The sequence below is a fragment of the Mchenga conophoros genome, linkage group LG7, assembly GCF_057382185.1.
Source record: "Mchenga conophoros isolate Kocher_MC1m ecotype Shallow Benthic linkage group LG7, M_conophoros_male_GT1.1, whole genome shotgun sequence".
Lineage (NCBI taxonomy): Eukaryota > Metazoa > Chordata > Actinopteri > Cichliformes > Cichlidae > Mchenga > Mchenga conophoros.
The window spans coordinates 180,798-204,360 of record NC_140532.1 but is presented as its reverse complement, the minus strand read 5'-3'; the positions used below and the strand labels follow the sequence as shown (position 1 = coordinate 204,360).

At 39.6% G+C, this 23,563-nt stretch overlaps 2 protein-coding genes across 2 annotated transcripts in view; one reads left to right on the top strand and one right to left on the bottom strand.

The window, feature by feature from the left end:
• Window positions 1-852, bottom strand: part of LOC146569251 (uncharacterized) — a 139,499-nt gene extending 138,647 nt beyond the window's left edge. The window contains exons 1-2 of the mRNA XM_085281353.1: window positions 825-852; window positions 631-722 (exon numbers count right to left, since the gene is read on the bottom strand). Coding sequence (XP_085137479.1) covers window positions 631-708 — 78 coding nt within the window. The 5' untranslated portion in view covers window positions 709-722; window positions 825-852. The remainder of the gene's footprint in view (window positions 1-630; window positions 723-824) is intronic.
• Window positions 853-16,052: 15,200 nt separating this feature from the next.
• Window positions 16,053-22,857, top strand: LOC146569250 (sodium-dependent neutral amino acid transporter B(0)AT2-like). The gene is made up of 5 exons (XM_085281400.1): window positions 16,053-16,192; window positions 17,647-18,128; window positions 21,963-22,120; window positions 22,404-22,530; window positions 22,646-22,857. Exons 2-5 carry the CDS (start codon window positions 17,828-17,830, stop codon window positions 22,840-22,842), a joined length of 783 nt encoding a protein of 260 aa, XP_085137526.1. The 5' UTR covers window positions 16,053-16,192; window positions 17,647-17,827; the 3' UTR covers window positions 22,843-22,857.
• The last annotated feature ends 706 nt before the right edge of the window (window positions 22,858-23,563 follow it).

Here is a 23,563-nt window from a genome sequence, read left to right as displayed (position 1 = left end):
TTCTGATTAATTTTAAAGTAGGCCAGCAGACGTTCAGGGAGAATGCAAAAGTAGAAAAACAAAGTAAGGAAAAAAGGGTCTGCACTGTATGTGACCCACACATACAAAAGCTCAAAGGTTTTGGGGTCACTGTGTTGCAATTATCATTTTGTTTTCTAAGCAGCATTCATAAATGGCATTACTACACTTAAAGAGATATTAGTCCAATGAACTGGACAATTTGGTACCATTTATTTTTATTTGGAAGAATTTCTTAAATCCCATCCATACTCACTATATGAAAAAGCAATAGTTGGGATGTATAAGTCATAAGGCAGTAAGTGGATTTACGGAGGGTCAGCTTATGTTGTGCATAATTTATCTTCTATCCATTATCCGTTTAGCTTCGCTGTCCTGTTCAGTGTCACTCTAAGCTCATGTGTGGCTCTCAAACGAATCATCCTGATGCTTTTGTGGTAGAGATATAAATTAAGGTGTCTACCCTGACAAATAGCTGTTAATTTCCAGCTCTCCGGGTGATAGAATGTATGCAGAATTGGACAAAAAATAGTAAATGAAGAGAATATTTTGGAGAATAGCGGAAACATACATGCATGTGCTGTATTTTTAGAACGAGGCCCACACCCTTACCTCTTCTTCATGACATGAAACATTTTCCTGTTCTTCTTCAGTTTCGTCAGAGGTGAATGGCTCATCCAGCTCCAGCATGACGATTTACTTATCTGTCAGAGCAGTGAAAATGAAGGCATGATTAGACGGTCTGCTAAGTTTCAGTTGCTGAAACCATTTACTGTAACACGTTTATCCAAAGTACTCATATTTACCGTTAAGTTATACGTAATTATTTAAAATGTCCTACCTGGATACAGCACTAGTGCTATACTCGCTTAGAAGAACTTGGCTGAAAGATCCTCTTGCGTCTAGACGAAGTTCTGTCTCTATGGAAACAACGCTGTGAACTACGAAGTCTCGAAAGGGACTTACCGAACAAAACGCAAAAGAAAAACTAATTCATATTTTAAATGGAAAAAGGCGGCTTACATTTTGTTTTTAATTTTTTTAGACTGCATTTGTTGTATTGACGTCAGTATTTTTATCTTCATTTTTCATGTAAACACCATTAGAAAAGGAGTCCTTTTCTAATGGTGTTTACATGAAGAATGAAGAGGGCGCTAATTTAGGCATTTTTATGTGTGGCACATACATTGTGTCCTTAAAAAAGGAAGAAGAAAAAAGAAAATCACGTGTTGCTTGCTATAAAAATGAAATGATTTCAAAATGCCTCAAACGTTGGCTGCAATTTAATAATTCTATTCTTGAATTATTTTGATCCTTGGAAACTTCCTAACGCACGAGACAAAGAAAAAAGAGTAAATAAGCAGGCATTTATTTAATTTTTTACATCATCAGTTTAAATTTCCCGTTGATCAACAGGCGACCAGAACAGAGGAAAAAACTACCACAAGATGGCGATCACAGGCAATGGCTTAGTGCACATCACGAAGGTACACAGCTCTAGAAGAAGCCCCTTATAATGCGTGACAATAACTAGAGAGACAATATACCAAAAGTTTCATCTTTTAATATCAAATTCTATCAAATTACAGAAAAATGATCTGAATAAAAATGCTTTAATTTTCAATACACTTATAGCATAACAATTGTAGATCTGTCTGGTGAAGTCCAACTAGAAAACATTGAAACAATAATTCATATTGTTGCACAGTTATTGAAAAAAGTTGCACAGAAGTTACAGAAGCAAAATTATGAATCTGAGGTCAGCAAAGCTATTTGGCTACTTAGTGTGAAGAAAATGTAGTGTCACTGACTTGTGTGGGCATTCTAACAGCCAGCAGGGGGGGGGGTCAGTGAGCCCGAGACCTTGTAGGTGAATCACACGACCAGAGGGACAAAATCTGTTGGGCTGCTAACAATGCGCACTTTTTCCATGGCATTTCTGATCACAAAGACCAGTTCCTCTCTCCCGTGGTGAGGGCTTTGCACTTGTCCTATAGTCTTCTCTTTGAGGAGATTCCAGTGGCCCACACAGGTTTCCCATACACATTCCTGATAGCTTTCTAAAAGGAACCCAGTCTCCTTCCTGATAACTTTCAAACGAAGAACAGCTTGTCCTTCATCCAAAACTGTTTGGTCAGGAGACACAGTGAGGCCTGTTCTCTATTCTAATACATGAAAACAAAACAGTGGAATGGCGCCAGGTCCTTTAAAAAGCAAAGCTGAATTACACAATAACAATGAAACACGGCCCATCTACAGCCCTACTGTGGCACAAGATCAACACCTTCACCGTTTTGTACTTTGATAAAAAGTCATTATGGGTCATAGCCCAACTTCAGTGCTTAGGCTGACGGGGAGCTACAGGACAGTTTGGTGCTACTGCCGTTGTTGGAGTCAAACTGCCTGTCCCTTATGTTGTATTAGGTCCCCTAAGATTCATTGACCAAGTTCAATTGCTTAAAAAGGCTCCATCAGCAAGCCTTGTCTACTCCAATTAGGGCTAGGCCCTTTGTCAGTGGGCAAGGTGTCCGGCGCTTTTGTCCAAGTGCACGGAACCCAGACAGCAGCCAGACAGGGCCAAGCTGTAGATTTATGCAGCAGATTACACCAGTCAATAGCGGCTCCGGCCCAAACGCAGCAGAGGTTTAGATAGCACCCATGTGTTTACACTGTCAAGGGTTTTCTGTTACTCGTCTGTAGCCATTATCTTGGCAGCCATTGAGCAAATCGAGCCTATCATTTCCATCTGAGGGATTTGACGAAAGAGGGATTGGAGGAAAAAAGTTGCCAGTATCCCAACTAACCTTTAACTTAACTTAGTGCACATCACAAAGGTACAATTTGCAATATCCGTGTGTATTTATTAGTGATTAATGCAATTGATCTGAAGAATTAGACGTCATGCCTGAAAACATACATTTTATCTATTTTGCAGACTTGAACATTCAGGTTACTGCTTCAGTGAGATGATAAAGGAACTCGACCTGATGGTAATATACTATGTGCATGTGATGGGGAAAATGTTAAGCAAGCTAATCCTGCACAAATACCTCTGCAAGCTTAACGCCTTGTGTTGCGTTCTTGCAAGTATCTACTGTCATATCACGTCTTGCTTGTGCAATCATTACCTGCGGTACATTTTCAAAGCTGTTTCTACACAAGAGTGGCTCAGATTTGAGAAGTTCAACCAGGTCATCCCAGCATCCTCCTAACCAAGCTTTTCTTCTTCTCAGTAGACTGACAACACAAGTGAACTAGTTAGACTTCAAGGCAGATTTGGATTCTCTTTCAAAGTTAACATTATGCTGCCATTGTGAGTTTTAGTACATCTAAATCAGCTTCAAATGACTGTGGGATTATTGTTGCAATCATAAGTCCACCTAAGAGGGTTTGGTGAGGGTTAATTTGGGATTAGCTTAGTCCATTACAAGTGACTTAAAGTAATAGTTGTGCTTTTTTCATTTAATACTTAAACAACTCATCTCTCTTGTTTGAACTGTAAATTCCAGGCTTTCCAAAAAACTCCAAACATGTTCCCCGCGTAAGTTTAACATTCACACTTCGAAGAACAGCCTGTATCAATGGTCATGCTGACAGCCATGGAGCAAAATGAAATATAGCTCTTTTGTTAATTCCACAAAAGAGTTGAAAATTCTGTATCTACTGAGAATGTCCCGAGCTAAACTATTCTGTAGTGTACAAAAATCCACTGTGTAGAGACAGAATGAACAGTGGCAAAGTGTAAAGGACACTAACTGCTATAGTTCTTCCAGAAAATAGTACTTTTCTGCATACAAGAAATTCAGAATAGAGGAAGAGGGCATGAGACAAAAAGCTGTGATTATTGGTCACTTACATCTTGTCCAAACAGAAAACTTGTTACAATTTTGAAATGTACAAAAATATAGAAGCAAAGGCATGAGTGCTTTCATTTTCAGTTATATACACTAAAAGTAACTTGCCTACCTTTTTATCGACTACTAGTCTTCATTTTAATCTTCAAGGTATTCATTTATTAAATAAGTTGTAAACATCTACTGTTTGGATAGTTTTTCAATCCACTTTGGAGAATTTGAGTTTTGTATGTCTTGAGATTAAAAGATCTCTACCTACTATTGGAATCATTTTTTATCCTTTGCACCTATTTGAATTACCAAATGGACTAAATTACAGCACGTCACTGACTTTGATATTACAAAATCGGCAACCACATGTGCCTTGGAGGGATTTTTAAAAAAGAAAAAAAAACATGATGAGAGCACTTGGCTCAGGTCTGATATGTTCTGTAAGTCCCATGACTTGTTCTTGGCCTTGAGCACAGGACAGTTCCAAGGAAAGAGAAAAGAGCTGTTAATCCTCACTTTGAAAGAGCATCAAATCCAGCCAACACGCCTCGTGTATCCGTGTGTGTGTGTCTGTGTTTAGTTGTTTCATGTGTAATTCTTAAATGAGCAGTTTCATCTGCTATAGGAAGTTAGAGCCAAACCTTAAATTCCTAAGACTTGAATGTGGGGTATAAGGCATGATTTATCTGGGCAGCGTATCACATGAAAAATTTGTCGTTTTTATTTAAGTGAATGCCAGTTTTCCATAATAAAAAAATGTAATTAATTCTGCATCCAGAAACCTACATGACCGACATGATTTTAACTATTTTGTTATTTCCCAGTATAAGCTTTATTGGAAAGTTGAATGGAAAAAATCATCAAATGTTTATGTTATTAAAAATGAAATGAAGAAAGGCTACAAACAAGCTAGCTGTACAAGCTAAATTATACTATGGCAGTATTGCTTTCTTAAAGAAAGCAATACTGGTAAACACACCACACTTTTTTATGCTCATTTGCAGTATCCAGATTGTTAGGTATTTTAGTACCATGGGAGCATTTACTGGATATTGTTTTATAGTGACATTATGCAGGAAAACTCTGTCATTCAATAAGGCCCCCCTTGTTTTAGTTATTTTTCTCTTTGACCCAAGAATTGATGTGTGAGAATCACAGGCTGGTACAAGGTTGAAATACCACAGAGATCACTCCCTCAGCTACATTAGTTTCTTAATCTTTTAGGAGACGCCTGTTGAGGCCAAATGGTTTGTTTCAGATTTCAAATCAAATCAAATCAAATCAAATCAAATCACTTTTTATTGTCACATCACATGTGCAGGCACACTGGCACAGCACATGCAAGTGAAATTCTTGTGTGCGAGCCCCACAAGCAACAGAGATATGCAAACACAACAACACAAACGAGCAAAATACAAGAATGGCCAACCTGAAACTAATAAATATATGTACAATATATAATAGTGTATGCATTTCTGGATGTGTATACTAAATATTTTCCTACGTGTGTGTGTGTGTAAGAACTAATCTAAGAACTCTTTGTTTTGTGCCTTGAAAATATGTCGCTGAGATAATCACAATTGTAGCTGAACTGATACACTACACAAAGGATGCTTCTTCACCCAAGGGCAGGAAGACGCTGCCTTATCTTGGTCTGTACTGGTTTAAACTGATAAATCTGCTGTCTCATGAATTTTACCCTCTATATAAACTGTTGTACTTGTGAATAAAGTTGAGTCAATTTGGGAAGACAACCTGAAGCAGTCTCTGTTTTCTTGTTCTCCCAAGCTGCTCCCGAGCTCGTACTAACACGCTGAATGGCATGCTTGAATATTACTTGAGAATATATTTGACTGTGTTACAGATTAAGGGACATTCTCTGCTGATAGACGTCCACGCCTCGAAGGAAGTCGATCCACGGATTAGGCCCTGGAAACAGTTTCCTTCACAGATGAAATACATAATCATGCTACACGATTCTCAACTAACCACAATTAAGTAACTCCTCGAGTTAAAAGTAACTTTTTGAAAAACTCTGTTATATTTAGAGCATCTTTTCAGTGGAATAAGTTGCCTTATGCAATTAGAGAATTGGCTTCTATTCATAATTTTAAAAATCACTTAAAAGCCTATTTGGGCAGTTTTTAATTTATTTGTAAATATTGTAAGAGGGTAATGTCACTTGTAATGGAAATTGTGTATTTTGTTTGAGTGTTTTTTATCATTTTTAATATTTACATGCTTATATTTTCAGAATTGTCAAACCTTATTGTGGATGTAAGAACCAAATTATGTGGATATTTTGCATCCAACTCATTGTGTAACATTTTATTCGGTGGTATTTTATGGTTTGGGCCCCAGGAAGACTAGCAACCACTGCTGTGGAAGCTAATGGGGTTCCTTATAAATAAACAAATAAACAAACATAAAGGCAAAAAAGAGTGGCATATGAACAAGTAGTAACACTAGTGGTACCATTTTTCTACAAGCAGGTTCTATTTTTTGTGTTAAATGTGTTAAACCCATAAACAAAGCAGCTAATCGCAATTGATATCCAGGTGAGGTGCAAAAAGAAAGAACAACAAACTGTTGCTCTGCTATATGTAGCCTGGTGTGAAAAACTTTCCCCACCTGCTCCTTAGTTTTTTTATTTTTTGTCACACTCAAATATTTCAGGTCATCAAACAAATTTGAATATGAGACAAAGGTACTGCAACTAAACCCAAAATGCATTTTCATCTGTTAAGGGAAAAGCTATCTAAACCTACATGGATGGCCCAGTGTGAAAAAGTTAAGTGCCCCCTAAACCTCAAAAAAAACGGTTGTGCCAAGAACTGCAATAACTGGCAATGAATATTTCACATCACTGTGGAGAGATTTTGGTCAACTCTTCTTTGCCCACTTGTTTTAATTCAGTTATACTGGAGGGTTTTTGTTTGTTTGTTTGTTTGTTTTGAATTAACAGCCTGTTTAAGGTTGTGCCAAAGCATTTCAGTTAGATTTAAGTCTGATCTTTGACTAGGACACTCATTTTGGCTGAACATAGGTGGATTATCTGGTGTCTTTCAGATCATCGTCCTGCTGCAAAATTTTCATTTGGGCAAAAAGACAACAACTGTCCCATATAGCTTTGAGCAACTGGTTGTGTGTTTTTTGCAACTTGACAATGTTCCCATGCCTGACACCAGTGAGCTGCCTCAGCAGACATACCTGGCCAGTAGCACCATGAACGTCTAGTCCTTTCCAGACCTTTATGGTCGTGGTCCTGATGAACTTGAGTCAGCACCTCCTAATTAGTACATGAGGCAGCAAAAGTTGGAGCACCACCTCAGCACCTTTGGGGCAATGAACTTAAACAATTAAACAAACAAACCTAAGCTAAAACACCAGGATTTCATTTTATCACAGAATCGGCCTGCTGGAGGGCATAGTGGTGTTGGTGATGTTCTTGTCAGTATAAAAATTACACTTGTAGCCCAACAAGAATTTTTCAGTCACGGTCCACTTATGTGCCAAAAACTCCAACTTCATTGAACTATAATTTAGCCTCAAACCTCGGCTAGCATAGCCTGTTAGTCTCACTTTACCTCCTCCCTACTGGGAAGGCCCAGGCCGAAATTACTTGCATCCACCTCTAAAATAAAAGGCACACAGAAATCTGTAAAAGGAAAGCACTGGTGCTATTGTGAGCTTAGTTTTTAATGGCTTAAAGCTTTGGTGACACTCTTCAGTCCAGTTCCCAATGACACCATGCTCTGCCCCAAGACTGTGCCACCAGTCTATGCAGAGAGACAGCAAACTTCGCAAAGCCAAGAGAGGACCATATTCCTGAAACTGTTTTAGGAGGCTGCCAGTTAGCTACTACCTTAACATTGCTGGGACCTGTGGAGACACCCTGATAAGAAATGGCATGGCCCAAGTAATGAAACTCTGGCTGGAAACAGGCACATTTGGAAAGCTTTGTCTTCAAGCCCTCCTGCTGAAGCCACAGGGGTTTTCACATTGGATGGATGGATGCCATTCTTACCCAGTCACTTTCTCATAATTGAATCATGATCCTTGAAACAAATGAGGCCTGTAGTCTTTAGATGTTGCCCTGGAATCTTATGTGATCTCCTGGATTAGTTGTCAGTGTGGTCTTGGAGTAATATTGGTAGGCTGATCATTCTTGGGAATGTTCACCACTGTTCCAAGCTTTCTCCATAATGGCAGCTAGCATTGTTCACTGGAGTCCCAAACAGTGTTGGTCAAGTTACTTGAAAAAAGTAATCAGTAACTAATTACTGATTACGTCCCCAAAAAGTAATCCCATTACTTTACTGATTACTTATTTTCAAAAGTAATTAATTACTTAGTTACTTTTTAAAAACACGATTTACAACCTGAATAGGTGATAAAGTGATAGATCTTTCAGCCCAATTCTACTTTTTCTGCATAATCCATCATACAAAATGTAATCAAATGGAAAAGTCTCTTTTTTAACTTGTTTTATCAGTTTTAATCTTTTAACTTTATGCATCAAGTAAAAATTTAATTATATGCAACATTCTCTGACTTGAAGAAATTAGTTTAACATTTTAACCTATTTTCTGCACATTCCAGCACATAAAATAAAATATTTTTTGTGTTTACATTCACTCTTTCAAATAGATGCAAGTAAAACACAGCAGAAAATAAATAAAGTCAAAGACTCAGCGGTCCTGTTGCTCTATTTTCACCTGTAAAGCAGGAGTAGGGTAGGCGGAGGTTTACCTGGTGCAGGTGTGCCGCAGCGGTCAGTTGAAGAATCCGCGAGTTTCTCTGTGAGTTTCCCATTACGTCGTTGCGCACTCGGTGCTTGCTCGGAAGTTTAGGGGGTTTTTTCGCTGTAAAAAGAAGTTTTCTTCCCACGCACAGCGGACGCTAATGTTTTTGTCACTTTTTATGGAATCAAACTCAAAGTAAGGTCAGTACTTCCACGCTTTAAACGCTGCACGCTCACACTCTCTCCCACAATCGATATATTATCTATTGTTGATCTGCACACAGCTGTTGTCATGAACGTCGCACTCGCTTACGTCACTGTCATGAGACATTCTCGCAAAAAAAATCATGGTTTTAGTAACGCAGTAACGCAGCGTTCCTACAGGAAAGTAACAGTAATCTAATTACCGTTTTTGCGATAGTAATTCCTTACTTTACTTGTTACTTTAAAAGTAATCAGATTACAGTAACACATTACAAGTAATGCATTACTGCCCATCTCTGGTCCCAAAGCCTCAAGCGTTTGAAACCCAGACTGATGACAGATGTCAGTGACTTTGTTTCTCATCTGTTCTTGAGTTTCTTTAGATAATTTCATGATGTGTTGATCTTTTAGCTTGCTTCACTTTGTCAGACTGATCTATTTAAGTGATTTGAAACACTGCAGCAAGAGTCCTGACAGGGACTAGAAAGAGAGAGCATAATTCTCCTATATCGGCTTCTCTTCATTGGCTCCCTATTAAATCCAGAATGAAATTTAAAATCCTGCTCCTCACATGAATAATCAGGCCCCATCTTATCTTAATAACCTTATAGTACCATATCACCCCATTAGAGCACTTCACTCAGCCTGCAGGCTCACTTGTGGTTCCCAGAGTATTTACAAGCAGAATCGAAGGCAGACCCTTCAGCTTTCAGGCCCCTCTGCTGTGGACCAAGCTTCCAGTTTGGATTCAGGAGACAGACGCCCTCTCTACTTTTTAGGTTGAGGCTTAAAACTTTACTTTTGCTAAAGCATATACTGGACTTAGGACTAAATTGATTTCTTGATTAATCAGGACTGGATGTGACTAGTGACATGAAACTCAGCTTTCCTGGTTACTCAATGAAATCAGTGAAATCATAATTTAAAAACTGCATTTTGTATTTACTCAAGTTGTCTTTGTCTAAGATTAGAATTTGTTTGATCATCTAGAAACATGTGAGTGTGACAAATATCCAAAAAAGTAAGAAATCAGGAAGGGGTCAAAAACTTTTTATCCACAATGTATCCAAAACTCTTTAGTCCTTTTTTTTCCCCTGGAAAAACAAAAATGGGGCATTTTGAAAACAAATCCATGGAGGGTTTTTTTTTTTATTATTTTTTAATATCCTCGAGTAACCACCTGGAACACTTTGACTCAAGAAGACACAACATAGTGGAAGCAGATTGTATTTATCATCAGTACCTTATTTTTCGTTTCTATTCTCCAATCATCACAACTTCTCATGACCTTGTGACCTCAATGTTCAGGTGGTGGTAGTGGTGGTGGGGAGGGGGAGGGGGCTTACCAAGGCTGATACAGTGAAGTCTCATCACTGGCTGTTTTCTTTTGTTTTATCAAATTAGGATCGAGCTGCCAATCACGGAACACAGGCTTTTCAAAGCAGCTCGCAGAGAGCACATCAAGTACATGTTCTGTTCCTTCCCAAGGCAAAATCAGATCTTTTTGAGACAACAGCACACATTTAAGGTAGAAATAACTATTCTATGTAACAATAAAAATAAAAATATATATCATAGGACTGGATAATGGGTCTAGAATGCTCTTTATTTTATATTAAATTGAAAGCTAGTCCACTTATGAACTTACTTTATTTCACAGTTTTCATTTAAGAAATCATGCTTTACTTGTTCAGTCCTTTGATTGCTCGTTATTAATTAATTACTCATTTAAAGAAAAATCAGGGAATTAAATAACACTATTCAAAATAAAATACATTTAAACATTGTAAAAGTGACCTCACTGTCTGCAAGATTTGTTTCCTCAAACTAAGAAACCTGGAAATTCATGTCCACCATCAAGTCCCCAGTTCATTTATTTATGCCACCTCTGTGTGATTCCCATTGGCTGACAACCTACGTATCTGTGACACAGTGAAAACCAATCCGCCATAACTTTCCATCAGAGGTCCGGGAGGGGAAAACTCATGACAACCAAATGGCATAATGTTACCAAAGTCAGAGGCAGTTCATGAAGTATTCAGCAGGTAACCAGTGTAAGCTGCCATCTGTGACCAGTTCTGTGTTTACCATCACAAAAACAAAACAGCATCACGGGATGGGGAACACCTCGTACTTAACCACATGTTTTATACCTTGTTACAAACAAACAACCGATATCTGGGACACACATAAAAGAACTGCAAATAAATGCAGAGAATTAATTCAAGTCTTATTTAATTTGGCCAATACATAAAGACAAAAAAGACAAAATGGCTAAGTCCCAGTGCAGTACGAGTTTAATAATTAATTGCAACAAATCATAACTGAACATTTAGTATCTTATGAATGTGGGCTTTCCAACACTTTGGTAAAAGCTCATTTTGCTCTTATATTACTTTCTGACTTGGCTTGTCTTTTCTATTTTTGCCCAAATTTCAATCCTACATTTGAATCCCTGCAGCTCATAATGTCTGCATCCTGCAGCATCGTCTCTGTAATTCTGCTGTTCGAGTCTTCTACATAATAACACCTGCTTTCTCGAGACTGGTACTGACGTCACTGACATTTGTTTTGGGGTTCTTTTTCACAGCTTGAAGGATTTGTCTGTCATCAGCTGCAGCTGTTTTCCATGGGAGACCTGCCCTTTGTGTATTTTGTCCACAAGCGTTTTCTTTCCACTCTGCTGTACTTGTTATATCAGTTTCCTGTGTTGTGGTTCTTAATGATTTTGGTTTTTGCATCTTACAGATTAGCTGTTTTTCTGCCACCATTCACTGTTTATGGTCTTCTCTCGCCTCCATTTTCCTTCTACTGGCTCCAGTCAGCTGTCAGTCAGTGGTTAAATTACTGTAGCACAGGGTCTGATCAGCACAGCTAATTGATTGCAGTGAAACGATAAGAGATAAGTGTGAGGACCATTTTATGTAATTTCACCCTCAATTTCTGATTTCATATCCCAAAACACTTTATTAAAGGTTTACACTTTACTGATATCATTTTGCTAGTCGCTTTTTTTGCAAAGAGAGACAAAGTATTTCCCCCTAAAAATATATTATATCCCTCACTGCATAGTTGTTGTTTTTTTGTTAACCACCCTTACTGTTACTACAAAGAGATCTTTATTGCATTACCACATGAGGATCAGCTCAATTTGCAACATGTGGAGTCACACTCACAGCCACAGACGCAGTGTGACGTGTGACTCCACGCTGAGTTACACTCTTCATCAAGCAGGAGCATGCAGGGCCAGACTGGAATTGTTTAAACACTTTTTATGGGTCAACAAAACATTGAACGTTAGCATGCTTTTAACTCTTAAAAACCTTTACATAACCTTAACTACATTTTATTGTCACTATGGAGGTCCTTTAATTTTGACCAAAAAATATTAATAATAACGCAATGTTCATTAAGGTTTATTATTGGAACTAAAGTTTTTTGTTTGTTTGTTTGTTTTTGTTTGGGGGTTTTTATCTGTAGCATGTTGCTTCCACTTGCTTCCATAGATCATATTGTGGAGGAGGAACCAATGACCAGATTGGCCAGTGACAAAATAAGTGGTCTCACAGTGACTAGTTACTGGTTGTTGGCCTATGTTCATAACTTCTTAAAGACGCAATGATCTTGAATACAAGGAAATTAAAGGAGAAATGAAAAGGATCTGCAGAAGATACACAGCTATGTGATTATCATGAGTCGTAAAGTTGATGGCTGCTGATCATGGCCAGCCTATAGGTAACCAGACCACAAAACTTCCTCCAAACCATCAACGTGTCTTTTAGACCCCATTCTTACAAGTCTGCTCAAAGATGTCCTGCCATTAATAAATGCTTCAATCTTAATATGATAAACCTGTTTCTAACAATCACTTATTTACCATAGGCATTCAAGCTGGCTGTGGTTAAACCTTTACTTAAAAATTCATCACTAGACCCAGCGGTCTTAGTTAATTATAGGCCAATCTCTAACCTTCCTTTCATATCAAAAATCCTTGAAAGAGTAGTTGTCAAACAGCTAACAGATCATCTGCAGAGGAATGGTTTATTTGAAGAGTTTCAGTCAGGTTTCAGAGCTCATCACAGCACAGAAACAGCTTTAGTGAAGGTTACAAATGATCTTCTTATGGCCTCTGACAGTGGACTCATCTCTGTGCTTATCCTGCTAGACCTCAGTGCAGCGTTCGATACTGTTGAGTATAATATCCTTTTAGAGCAATTAGAGCATACTGTAGGTATTACAGATACTGCACTGCAGTGGGCTGTATCACATCTATCTAATAGACTCCAATTTGTGCATGTAAATGGAGAGTCTTCTTCACACACTAAGGTTAATTTTGGAGTTCCACAGGGTTCAGTGCTAGGACCAATTTTGTTTACATTATACATGCTTCCCATATCATTAGAAGACAAAGTATACATTTTTACTGCTATGCAGATGAGACCAGCTCTATCTGTCCATGAAGCCAGGTAACACACACCAATTAATTAAACTTCAGGAATGTCTTAAAGACATAAAGACCTGGATGGCCGCTAACCTTCTGCTTCTAAATTCAGATAAAACTGAGGTTATTTTACTCTGCTCTGAAAATCTTAGAAATATGGTATCTAACCAGATTCTTACTGTGGATGGCATTACCTTGGCTTCCAGTAACACTGTGAAGAACCTTGGAGTCATTTTTGACCATGATATGTCCTTAAATGCACATATTAAACACATATGTGGGACTGCTTTCTTCCATTTGCACAGTATCTCTAAAATTAGAAATATCCTGTCTCAGAGTGATGCTGAAAAACTAGTTCATGCATTTATTACTTCCAGGCTGGACTACTGTAATTCATTATTATCAGGATGTCCAAAAAACTCACTGAAAAGCCTTCAGCTAATCCAAAATGCTGCAGCAAGAGTGCTGACAGGGACTAGAAAGAGAGAGCAGATTTCTCCTGTTTTGGCTTCCCTTCATTGGCTTCCTGTTAAATCCAGAATTGAATTTAAAATCCTGCTCCTCACATACAAGGTCTTAAATAATCAGGCTCCATCTTATCTTAATGACCTTGTAGTACCATATCACCCTACTAGAGCACTTCGCTCTCGCTCTGCAGGCCTACTTGTTGTTCCTAGAGTATTTAAAAGTAGAATGGGAGGGAGAGCCTTCAGTTTTCAGGCCCCTCTTCTGTGGAACCAGCTTCCAGTTTGGATTCAGGAGACAGACACTATCTCTACTTTCAAGATTAGACTTAAAACTTTCCTTTTTGCTAAAGCATATAGTTAGGGCTGGACCAGGTGATCCTGAATCTCACTTCTCACTGTCGCCAAAGTGCTTGCTCATAGGGGATCATTTGATTGTTGGGTTTTTCTCTGTATGTATTATTGTGGGGTCGACCGTACAATATAAAGCGCCTCGAGGCGATTGTTGTTCTGATTTGGCGCTGTATAAATAAAATTGAATTGAATTGAACTGAATTCAATTTAGAGGTCTTCCTTTTACTCAGCACACAAATCATCATCATTATCTTTGGATCTGTAGACTGAGCAGCCAACTGTTTCCACCCCCTGAAGCTACTTTGCTATTCCATTGAATAATGTTTATACAGTAGTCATCAAGAACCAGTGTAATCCTCTCCTGTTGCTGTCATAAAGTCATAAAGTGAAAAGAAGTGCTTCTTTTCACTTTATGACTTACCTAACTAGAAAAAGCTGAATCAGTGACATTTACCATAACACATAACACCACAAATCCACTGCGCCCAATCCCCAGAAGGTTAACCCAGACTTATCAGCTCTGTTAATTAGCCTCAGGTGCTAGTTCTTTGTATTCTGTACTTATGTATTTTTTAATGTATTTTTTGTGAAATGTAGATCTACATAACCACTCTGAAAAAATCAACCAGTGGAAAAACTTTTTAAAAGATCAATTTCCTCTAGAAAAAAAATCAAAAACAAAATCTCCCAGTCCTTTAATCACCTTTCTATAATCCTCTGATTTGCAGTAGCCTACATCAGCAGATCAACTGGGGTGACAACTACTGAGTTCTGTGATGATGCACCTGAAATACTGTGGGTGGATTTCACACTAGCCACCAGGGCAACACAGGACATAAACGTGGGTGGTGTTTCCAAGTGCATGATTTTCTTCTCAGAGAATAGAACAACTTTATAGAGAAAAAAGAAAGGGAAAAAAACGAAGGCAACGGTAAACCTATCATCTCCGAGATAACGCCCGAATTTCAGGTTATGCAACCTTAAACCACATATTTCCTCTTAGTCGCTCAAACTTCTCCTACATTCTGACAAGTTAATACTTGGTCTGAAATATTCTGCAAACAGTCAAAGTGAAAATCTTTGAGACCACATTTCAGAAAATGACATTTTATGCCACCTCCGTGTAATAGGAAAATAAATGTGAGTATCCAGATGACTGCCTTTATACCTGTTTTTAGTCGTCATGCTTTTAGGTATGAAGCTCAATTCACTTCATGGACGACATACAGTTTAGTTTGATCTCAAGATTCCAATTTAAATATATAATGAATCTCTGATCCATATTACACCTTGGCATACATTTACTGTAGACCTAACTGGACCCATGACGGCAGGTGTTACTCCCTGTAATATAATATTCATTGTTTTCATTCATTTAGTTTGCTGACATAATGGTATTATCTAAATATATCTTAAATAAAAAGCATGACAAAACAATATTTCTGTCTGATTTCTCTCTCGTCGAGGATGTATGTAAATTTCATCGCACCGCTCTGGGAGGTCGAATGGTGGATGTCGCTCAAAACGACGACCTTGAACCAGAAACCTTGCTATCTGCACGCCATGCCCCCTAAATTCAGTCTGTATTTTTTTAAAATAGATTGCAAAAAATAAAAAATACATGTACGATCCAAATACATATCCAGTCAGAGAAAATCCGCGTTTATAAACAGAGGCACATTGCTTTTTTGTCCTTAAGCCAGCCCCTTTCTGCCGGATTAGTAGTAGTGGAGTGTACCAAGTGACAAACGGGGGGAGGAAGAGGGTACAAATATGCTTATTTCAACTAAATAGGAACGGTGTAAGCATGCGTGGCGTGTAGTGTGACATAGATATGTGATATAAGCTATATAAAGTTAAATATTAAGTAAATAAAGAGTTGCCTACTGACGGTCACGAGTGAGTTGGAGGCGGAGAACCCCCCCCACCCATTCCGCCCCCCTCCTTTCCTTTCTGAGCGGCGCTCTACTGTGTGAGCCAGACAAGTGAAGCGCAGGAGACCGAAGCGCCGCTCTACACACCGGCTGAGATACAAACTGGTGATAATGTCTTCCCCGTGCATGTGCTCTCACAATTTCATTCCTTGAGACGAGTCATTTCAGAAGATTGCTATTCCGCGAAGGTGAGTACCATCCTCGGCATCTCCAGCAGGGATAAACAGGCTGATGGTAAAGGCAAGGCGTGATACATTGAGAGTATAGGGTGGATTGAGGTACCCTGATGTGGATGACCGATGAATGATGAAACACTCCTCAGCGATGACATGACGGCTGTGAGCGGGAGGGAGGAAATGAATTAACGAGGACAACGCCACATGGCACAAGTGACACCGGTTGGGTTGATAATACATTTTCTTCTATTTTTTAATCTATTGCTTCATCCGCTTTGGTGTGTCATGTTAACCCAACAGGCCGAGCCATGTGCATACAAAAAAAGATACCACAGAATGAGTCATTCTCCTTCTAGACGCACTCATATGTTTAATATTTGTAATAAGTGCTCTGCTATTAAACGATTAATATGAACAGAGGCGAGGCTTGCGCAGCATCGTTGCTCGTTTTTGGACGCCGCGTTGGGCTCACTGCATTATGAAACGATGGCCTTTGCCTCATTCAAACCAGGCTAATCTGGAAGCACTGAAAGAAATCTATTAATCTCTTAATCCTCTGTGTGGTGAAAGGCGGGAGACACGCAGTGCTTCGTGGTCGCAACGCCCCTCGTCGTGCTGGGGATATTTTTTGCGCCTCTGACAGTTTAAATGAAAATGTTCGAAGATGGATTTGAGCTTGATGTGAAGCCTCCCTGAAAGGATGCTCACATTTAGGAGTCAAGGATGCTGCGCACCTTAATCAGCCTTTAGGTGGTCGGCACACCCTTGATTCTCTTCCAGTGCTGCCGGTACTAAGCGTCATTAAATGTTAATGCACCGTGATGAAGCTCTTTTATAGGAGAGAAAAGTGTAATTTGGGAAGCTCATATGCTTTTATATTTGAAGGCTTTCCCCATCAGGTAAAAGGAGGGAATGTTTGGGTTTGTATGCAAATCGCTTTGCCTGTTCAATTATTCAGGGGGCTTGAAACGGGATAGCCTCTGTATCCCAGTGTGTCACTGTCCTAGGCAGCGTGCTCAACCAGCTAAATGCTCCAGGCCCATTTTTTTGGTCCAGAACAAGCACTGAGAATAAAATCCCATTCACTGATTTCGGTGCCCTTTCCAGTCATGTGATATCCATGTGAGGAATAAATCAGCATCCCTCAGATGGAGAAGTAATTCTCTCTACAGTGTAAATTCGAGTAAGATGCTGAGGGATAAGGAGTAAGGTTAAAAAAGTAGTTTATTTCATGTGAAATATATAAATGGAGTCAAACTGAAATCAAATCACCCAAAGGTAAACCAAATAAAGGTTTACCTTTGGGTTTAGTTAGTTTAGTAAGTTCATTTCTGGTCATCTCTTGTCAAAGTTATTTTCGCATTTTAGGAAGGAAATAAGTACCTGAAACTATGTAAAAAATAAAGACAGGTTTTCACTTTCATTGGCTGTTTACCCTTTGCTGTGTTCCTATCTCTCCCCCGCAGATATATGGTGATAATGAGGAAATAAACCTCTACAAACTTTGTCAAAGCCCGCTGGCCGTTGAACCCAGAATACTTTCAAACTTGTGCCGTTGCGCAGAGTTCTTTTCACACGCCGGCTCTGTCCCACCAGCCCTCCAGCCAAGAAGACGTTCCACCCTTTCGCCCTTGTTTGCTTTATCAAATGCCCAAAAACAGCAAGGCCGTCAAGAGAGAGCTTGACGACGATGTCACGGAGTCTGTCAGAGATCTGCTTTCCAACGAGGACGCCTGTGATGATTCCTTCAAGAAGAGCTCGCTGATCGTCAACAACCATGAAGGCGAAGGGAAAGAGTGCGATGTGGAGGAAGGAGGGTCAGATGCCGAGGAGGAGGAACGACCGGCCTGGAACAGCAAGCTCCAGTACATCCTGGCCCAGGTTGGCTTCTCTGTAGGCCTGGGCAACGTCTGGAGATTCCCCTACCTGTGTCAGAAGAATGGGGGGGGTGAGTCTCAGCTAGCATCACACACACATAGTAAGAGCGTATAACTGATGGGTAGCACCATGTTAAGCATGATAACAAAAGGAACAAAGGCCAAGACACAAGGGGACAAAAGGAGTTCCGTGTTTTCCGTGGTAATTAAAAGTGTTCGTAGATCCGGGATGTGATATTCTTGGGTAGAAGCCAAGTCTAGCATCTACATGTGCATGTTTTTACAGAGGATAAAAAATAGTTAAAGAAGATGTGTTTGATTTGGTTGTTTTTTTGTTCATCCTTGCTGAGAAACCAGAAGTATCACCTTCCACTTTTGTTTCTTTGCAGACACTCCGAATGGGCTTTAAATGGCGTCATGACTTCATGAAATTACCATTTTACAGTGAACGTGTTGTACTCTGTGTTTACCATGTGGGTGCAGAGTCCCGTGATGTGTCCATCAAAACTAGACTCGGCTGTGAGCTTCACCGCAGACAGAATGTTAATGCGACTGCCTTGTTACGTCTGTGATTTCATAGAACATACAAGAGCAAATAACCAAACACAGAACCTCTGACACTGCTTTCAACATACAGGAAATAATTCTAAGAAGAGCGTGATGCTTCGGATTATAGTTTATGATAACCACGTTTCCTACAATGCGGTCTGCTCTACTTGATTGACTCCTCGCAGACAATTGTTGTGTCTCTAGTCTAACGTGTGTATGTGTGTGTGTCCTGATAAGGTGTTGCATGGAGATTATGTAAAGCTACTGAGTGTCTCTGGAAAGCTGATTAAATAAACAGGTTGGCCAGACAGGATAGAAACTCCGTCCAGGTTTATTACTACACTGAAGATCTGAATGATCTGTGTAGACTCGGGGCAAACAACATTTCCCCAAACTAGGAAAAGTAATCCTCATCATGATCATAAATGGCTATTAATATATAAGTTAATAAAAAATCATGTGTTAGGCAAATTACATTAGTTATTAATGTGCTATTATGTGAAAAACACCTCATAATTGCTTGCTTGTTAGGGACTATGATAACTTGTGAGTGCATGTAGAGTTAAAGAGTAATGACGTCCACTCTCTGAGTAGAAAGAAAGCGTTTTGCACAGGTCAAACCCAGGACTTTAACCTGGGAGACTGGGGTTTGTGCCCAACACTATACACAACTCCAGGTTTAAAAAAGAGGAAGAAATGTAAGTTTTCTGCAGTTTATTAAAAGGAAAATTTGAATATTAATTCCTCAAGTCGCTCCCACTTCTGAGTCACAGGTAGGTGGTTTAGGGGGAGGTCAGTAGATGCAGAATCTTTGAGAAATGTGTGGTTGATGAAGACGTGTCACTACAGTGGAGTCTGAAATACTCCACTGTAGTGACACGTCTTCAGAAAAAGAGGCCCGGCTCTTTATTGGTATAGAATACCACCTTGAATCATGTTCTTAGAAGTGTGTATATAATTGGCATGAGATAGTGTGCATGTGTGCTCAGGGACGTTCAGAAAAATTACCACCTCTCACAGACTGTCATGCTTTCAGGTCTGTTTTAAACGGCTCTGGTCACCCTGCTGTGTTCCACTGTAATTAGATTAAAATGGGGGCTGAAACCGGTGTGTGTGTGTGCGTGCGTGTGTGTGTGTGTTATATTGTTATGTCTGTGAGGACCAGTGAGTGAGTTTTGAACCCACTTGGGAGCAGAAGCTTTAGTAAAGGAAAGGGTCTTTTGCTCATCTTTCTCTTTTAGCTCTGAACATCAAATTTAGAGGACAACATTTTTTCTTTTATGTTCTGCACCAACCAAATGTGTATTATAAAATAGAACAGCTATCACCATCTTGTTTTTTGAGCCAGAACTAATCATAATTTGATTAGTAGGTGGAGTGCTAACTTAGCAGCTAACGCTAGCAAGTTTGGTTAGCAAGGTACATTCAGAGACTATATTTTTATGTATCTGCTAATTAGTGCTAATAAACAAATTACAGATGAAATTCTATCATTTTGTTTAGAAAGGTAAGGTGCCATTTGATTTCTGTGTCTACAGGCTGTTGGTAGAATTAGCTGAGCAGAAATCCAGAGTTGAATTAGCTTAGGTGACGCTAACTGACCATTAGCAAATGAGATGGTACATACCTGTCACTAAAAACAGACAGCTAACTCATAAAAGCATAAATATAAGCCTCTATTAAATGTAAACAGGTAAGTTCTAAAAACCCTTTGTATAGCAATTCTGTGTGTCTTTATGACTTTTGCAGTTTGTTTTCATTTCTCACCTTCCCTTTGGAGATCATGTACACAATGTTCCAGGAACACTTTCAAGCCCAGTGTTAGGCTTATATATACAAGCAGGGAAAATGCATGTAGTCAGCTTGTGTTTTGCCTTTTAGCTCTAGTAAATCATAAATCAAGTCAAACAGATTTAGTGGTGGATAGGTTGTTAGGTATTTCTAGTAGTGTGTAATAATGCAAGTAATCCATATCTCTTGGTACCGAACAGGAAGTGAATTGCTGCGTGCCTGATAACTGGCTAAACCAGATATTTCATTTCACTTACTGCTGGGACTGAGGAGGACTGTGAAACGTTTTTAAAGAAGGAAAAAACAAAAGCTGCACTCTTGTTGGGCTGTTTGCTTTCTCAAAGTGCCATCAAAGTGTCTGAATATCCCAGGGAGACTGTTGAAGTTCTTAAAAGACAATGGAGACCAGAGGGAGGGTTTTGATGTTGTCAAAGCCCAAAATAAACTGCGTATTCTGTAGCAGAATTAGATATTATATTAATAGAAATTACTAAGTATGTTGTACACACACACATGTGTAAAAAGCATAGAAACACACACATATTAATTTCTCGTGTGTGACCACTCCCATTAAGGGAGGACTCAGGAAAGGATGTGAATGAATGTCCTGCCAGATAAAACAATGAGCTCTGTTGCAAAAGAGATGAAACCAGTTTTTAAAATAATAAACCCATTGCGGTGCGGCGCTGTTGTCAATGACTCACAACAAGCCTCACACTACGCCGACTCACCAGTGTTTACGTTTGATGTGGCTCAGACTTATGATTGGTACCGTGTCACAGAGGGGGCTTTTCTCTTCTTCTTCGTTGCTTTAGTTGCACCCTGGAAATGATGCAATTGATTTTAATATATATCAGTGGTTGAGGGCAGACAGGAAGTTTCATTTCACGTGCGAAAAAGCGAAACAACCCCACAGGAGCACAGTTCCTTTCCGTTTCCTCTCAGGAAAATAAAACGGCTCATTATTTCCAAAATCTAGCTTTGGGTTCTCTTTTTGTCCTGAAGTTGTTGTGCGCTTGGCAGTCTCGGTGCTCACAGGAGATGCGGCATCCTGTATTTTACCGTACCACACTATTACACCAGTTAATGTTGGTTATTCACCCAGAAACCTTAATTCTAGAGAGAAATGCTATATTTGCCACTGTAATTTAGGTAATTTTAGACTTCAGTATCTTTTCTGGTTTCCATAATGATTTGATTGCACTATTGTACGCTCCATAGGGCCCTGTTAGGTAGAAGCCCATCAAGGCAGCACGTGTGTGTAGTCGTTTGGATCTGATTGTGTGTTTAATTTGCTGTTTAGGTGAATGTGTCACCATCAGGGAGATGTTATGTTGTTGTATAGTTAAAGTTTAGAAAACAGCTGTCTGTTGGTGTGATTTTCTAGCCAGAATGGGGCAAAGGGTAAGATTTTAAAAAGCTGATGTTTAAGTGTTGTCACCACATGTTTGTTAACTGCTTTCAGGAACTCAAATGTTAGTGCCTCACTGTTATGTGATTTGACAGTTTACTCTTCTTTTTGCATCCTTCATTTAACCTGCTCTTCATATTGTTTTGATTGGCAGGAGCATATCTGGTGCCCTATCTCATCCTGCTCATATTGATTGGGATTCCGCTGTTCTTCCTGGAGCTTGCGGTGGGACAGCGAATCCGTAGGGGCAGCATCGGTGTGTGGAACTACATCAGCCCTCGGCTGGGGGGGATTGGCTTTGCCAGCTGTGTGGTGAGTGAGACACAGGGGTCCTGTCTGAACATGGTTAAAACATTGTGTATAAACAGTATGGTGGTATATTAGCATACTGTTGGTTATATTGATTCTCACACTGAGCTGTTAAGTCACTGCAGGTAGGGAAAAATATGGAGTGACAATAATTTGAAGAAAAGGAAAATTGTGGGGTGGGGAGTCTTTACTAATTTAGCCTCTATTTTGTGGCTAAATGTTGTGTTTCACACTGTTTATGATTTCAGTTGTGTGTCTGAAGTTGACTTTGTTCTCTCGCCTGTAGGTGTGCTTCTTTGTGGCTCTCTACTACAATGTCATCATCAGCTGGAGTCTCTTCTACTTCTCCCAGTCCTTCCAGCAACCTCTGCCATGGCACGAGTGCCCCCTCGTGAAGAACAAGACCAGTACATGTAAGACGCAATTTAGTAACGGCAGTATTCGGCAGGCTTCTTAAGGTCTTTGTGCCGCTTGGAAATGATCTTCAGTAAATACGTCCATGATGAGCGCTATGTTTTTTGTCCATAGATGTGGTGCCAGAGTGTGAGAAAAGCTCAGCAACCACCTACTACTGGTACCGCGAGGCCCTGGACATCTCTGACAGCATCTCTGAGAGCGGAGGGCTGAATTGGAAGATGACCGTGTGTCTGCTGGTTGCCTGGTCCATGGTTTGCCTTGCCATGATCAAGGGAATCCAGTCTTCTGGGAAGGTACGCATAATTTAAAACAGTTAATTTAAGATAGGGAGAAAAGATACCAGTAGAAAATAAGAGAGAAGAAGAGACAGATGGAACAAAACAGGAAGAAATCAGCACCTGCTAGGACTCTTGCACTGTGGAAAATGGAGAATAGTAAGCGAAACAAAAGGATTGTGCTTGCAGAATGTTTTGGAAAGTCTTTTCACACACAATTAGCTCTCTTCAACAGGCACTGACCGCAGTAATGTGCCTTGACAAATTTTTCTAATGATACAGCCTGAAATATGATTTTCAGAGCCCATGTGATCTTTTGTAGGATTTCTGGCTTAGCTGACTTTAGCTTAGTGTAACAAAGCTGACAGCAGCGTGACCAGCATCCGGAAGGATTAGCCCCTGGATAAAGGTTGTCATTTGCTTGTTCCTCGCTTTCTTTTAACAGGTGATCGTTATCATTCCACACTTTCACTATCATATGACAAGTATTAGCTGGTGTACTCTTGGGGTCAGAGTCAAGCCTCTGCTAACTGTGCTGTACAAATAGTCCCAAAACGAGCTTTGATGTTGTGCGAGTTATAAACTGGGTGTAGGGTCAAAATTAATACGGTAGATGTGAACGATATTTTTTTTATGTAGTGGAGTAAGGCCTTTTAGTGAAGGCCTATTAAGTTGACTCAACCTCAGACTTTCTTATCACGCTCTGCAGTCTTATTGGGCTTTTGAGCCTCTTTTAGGTCATTGTTTTTGGTTT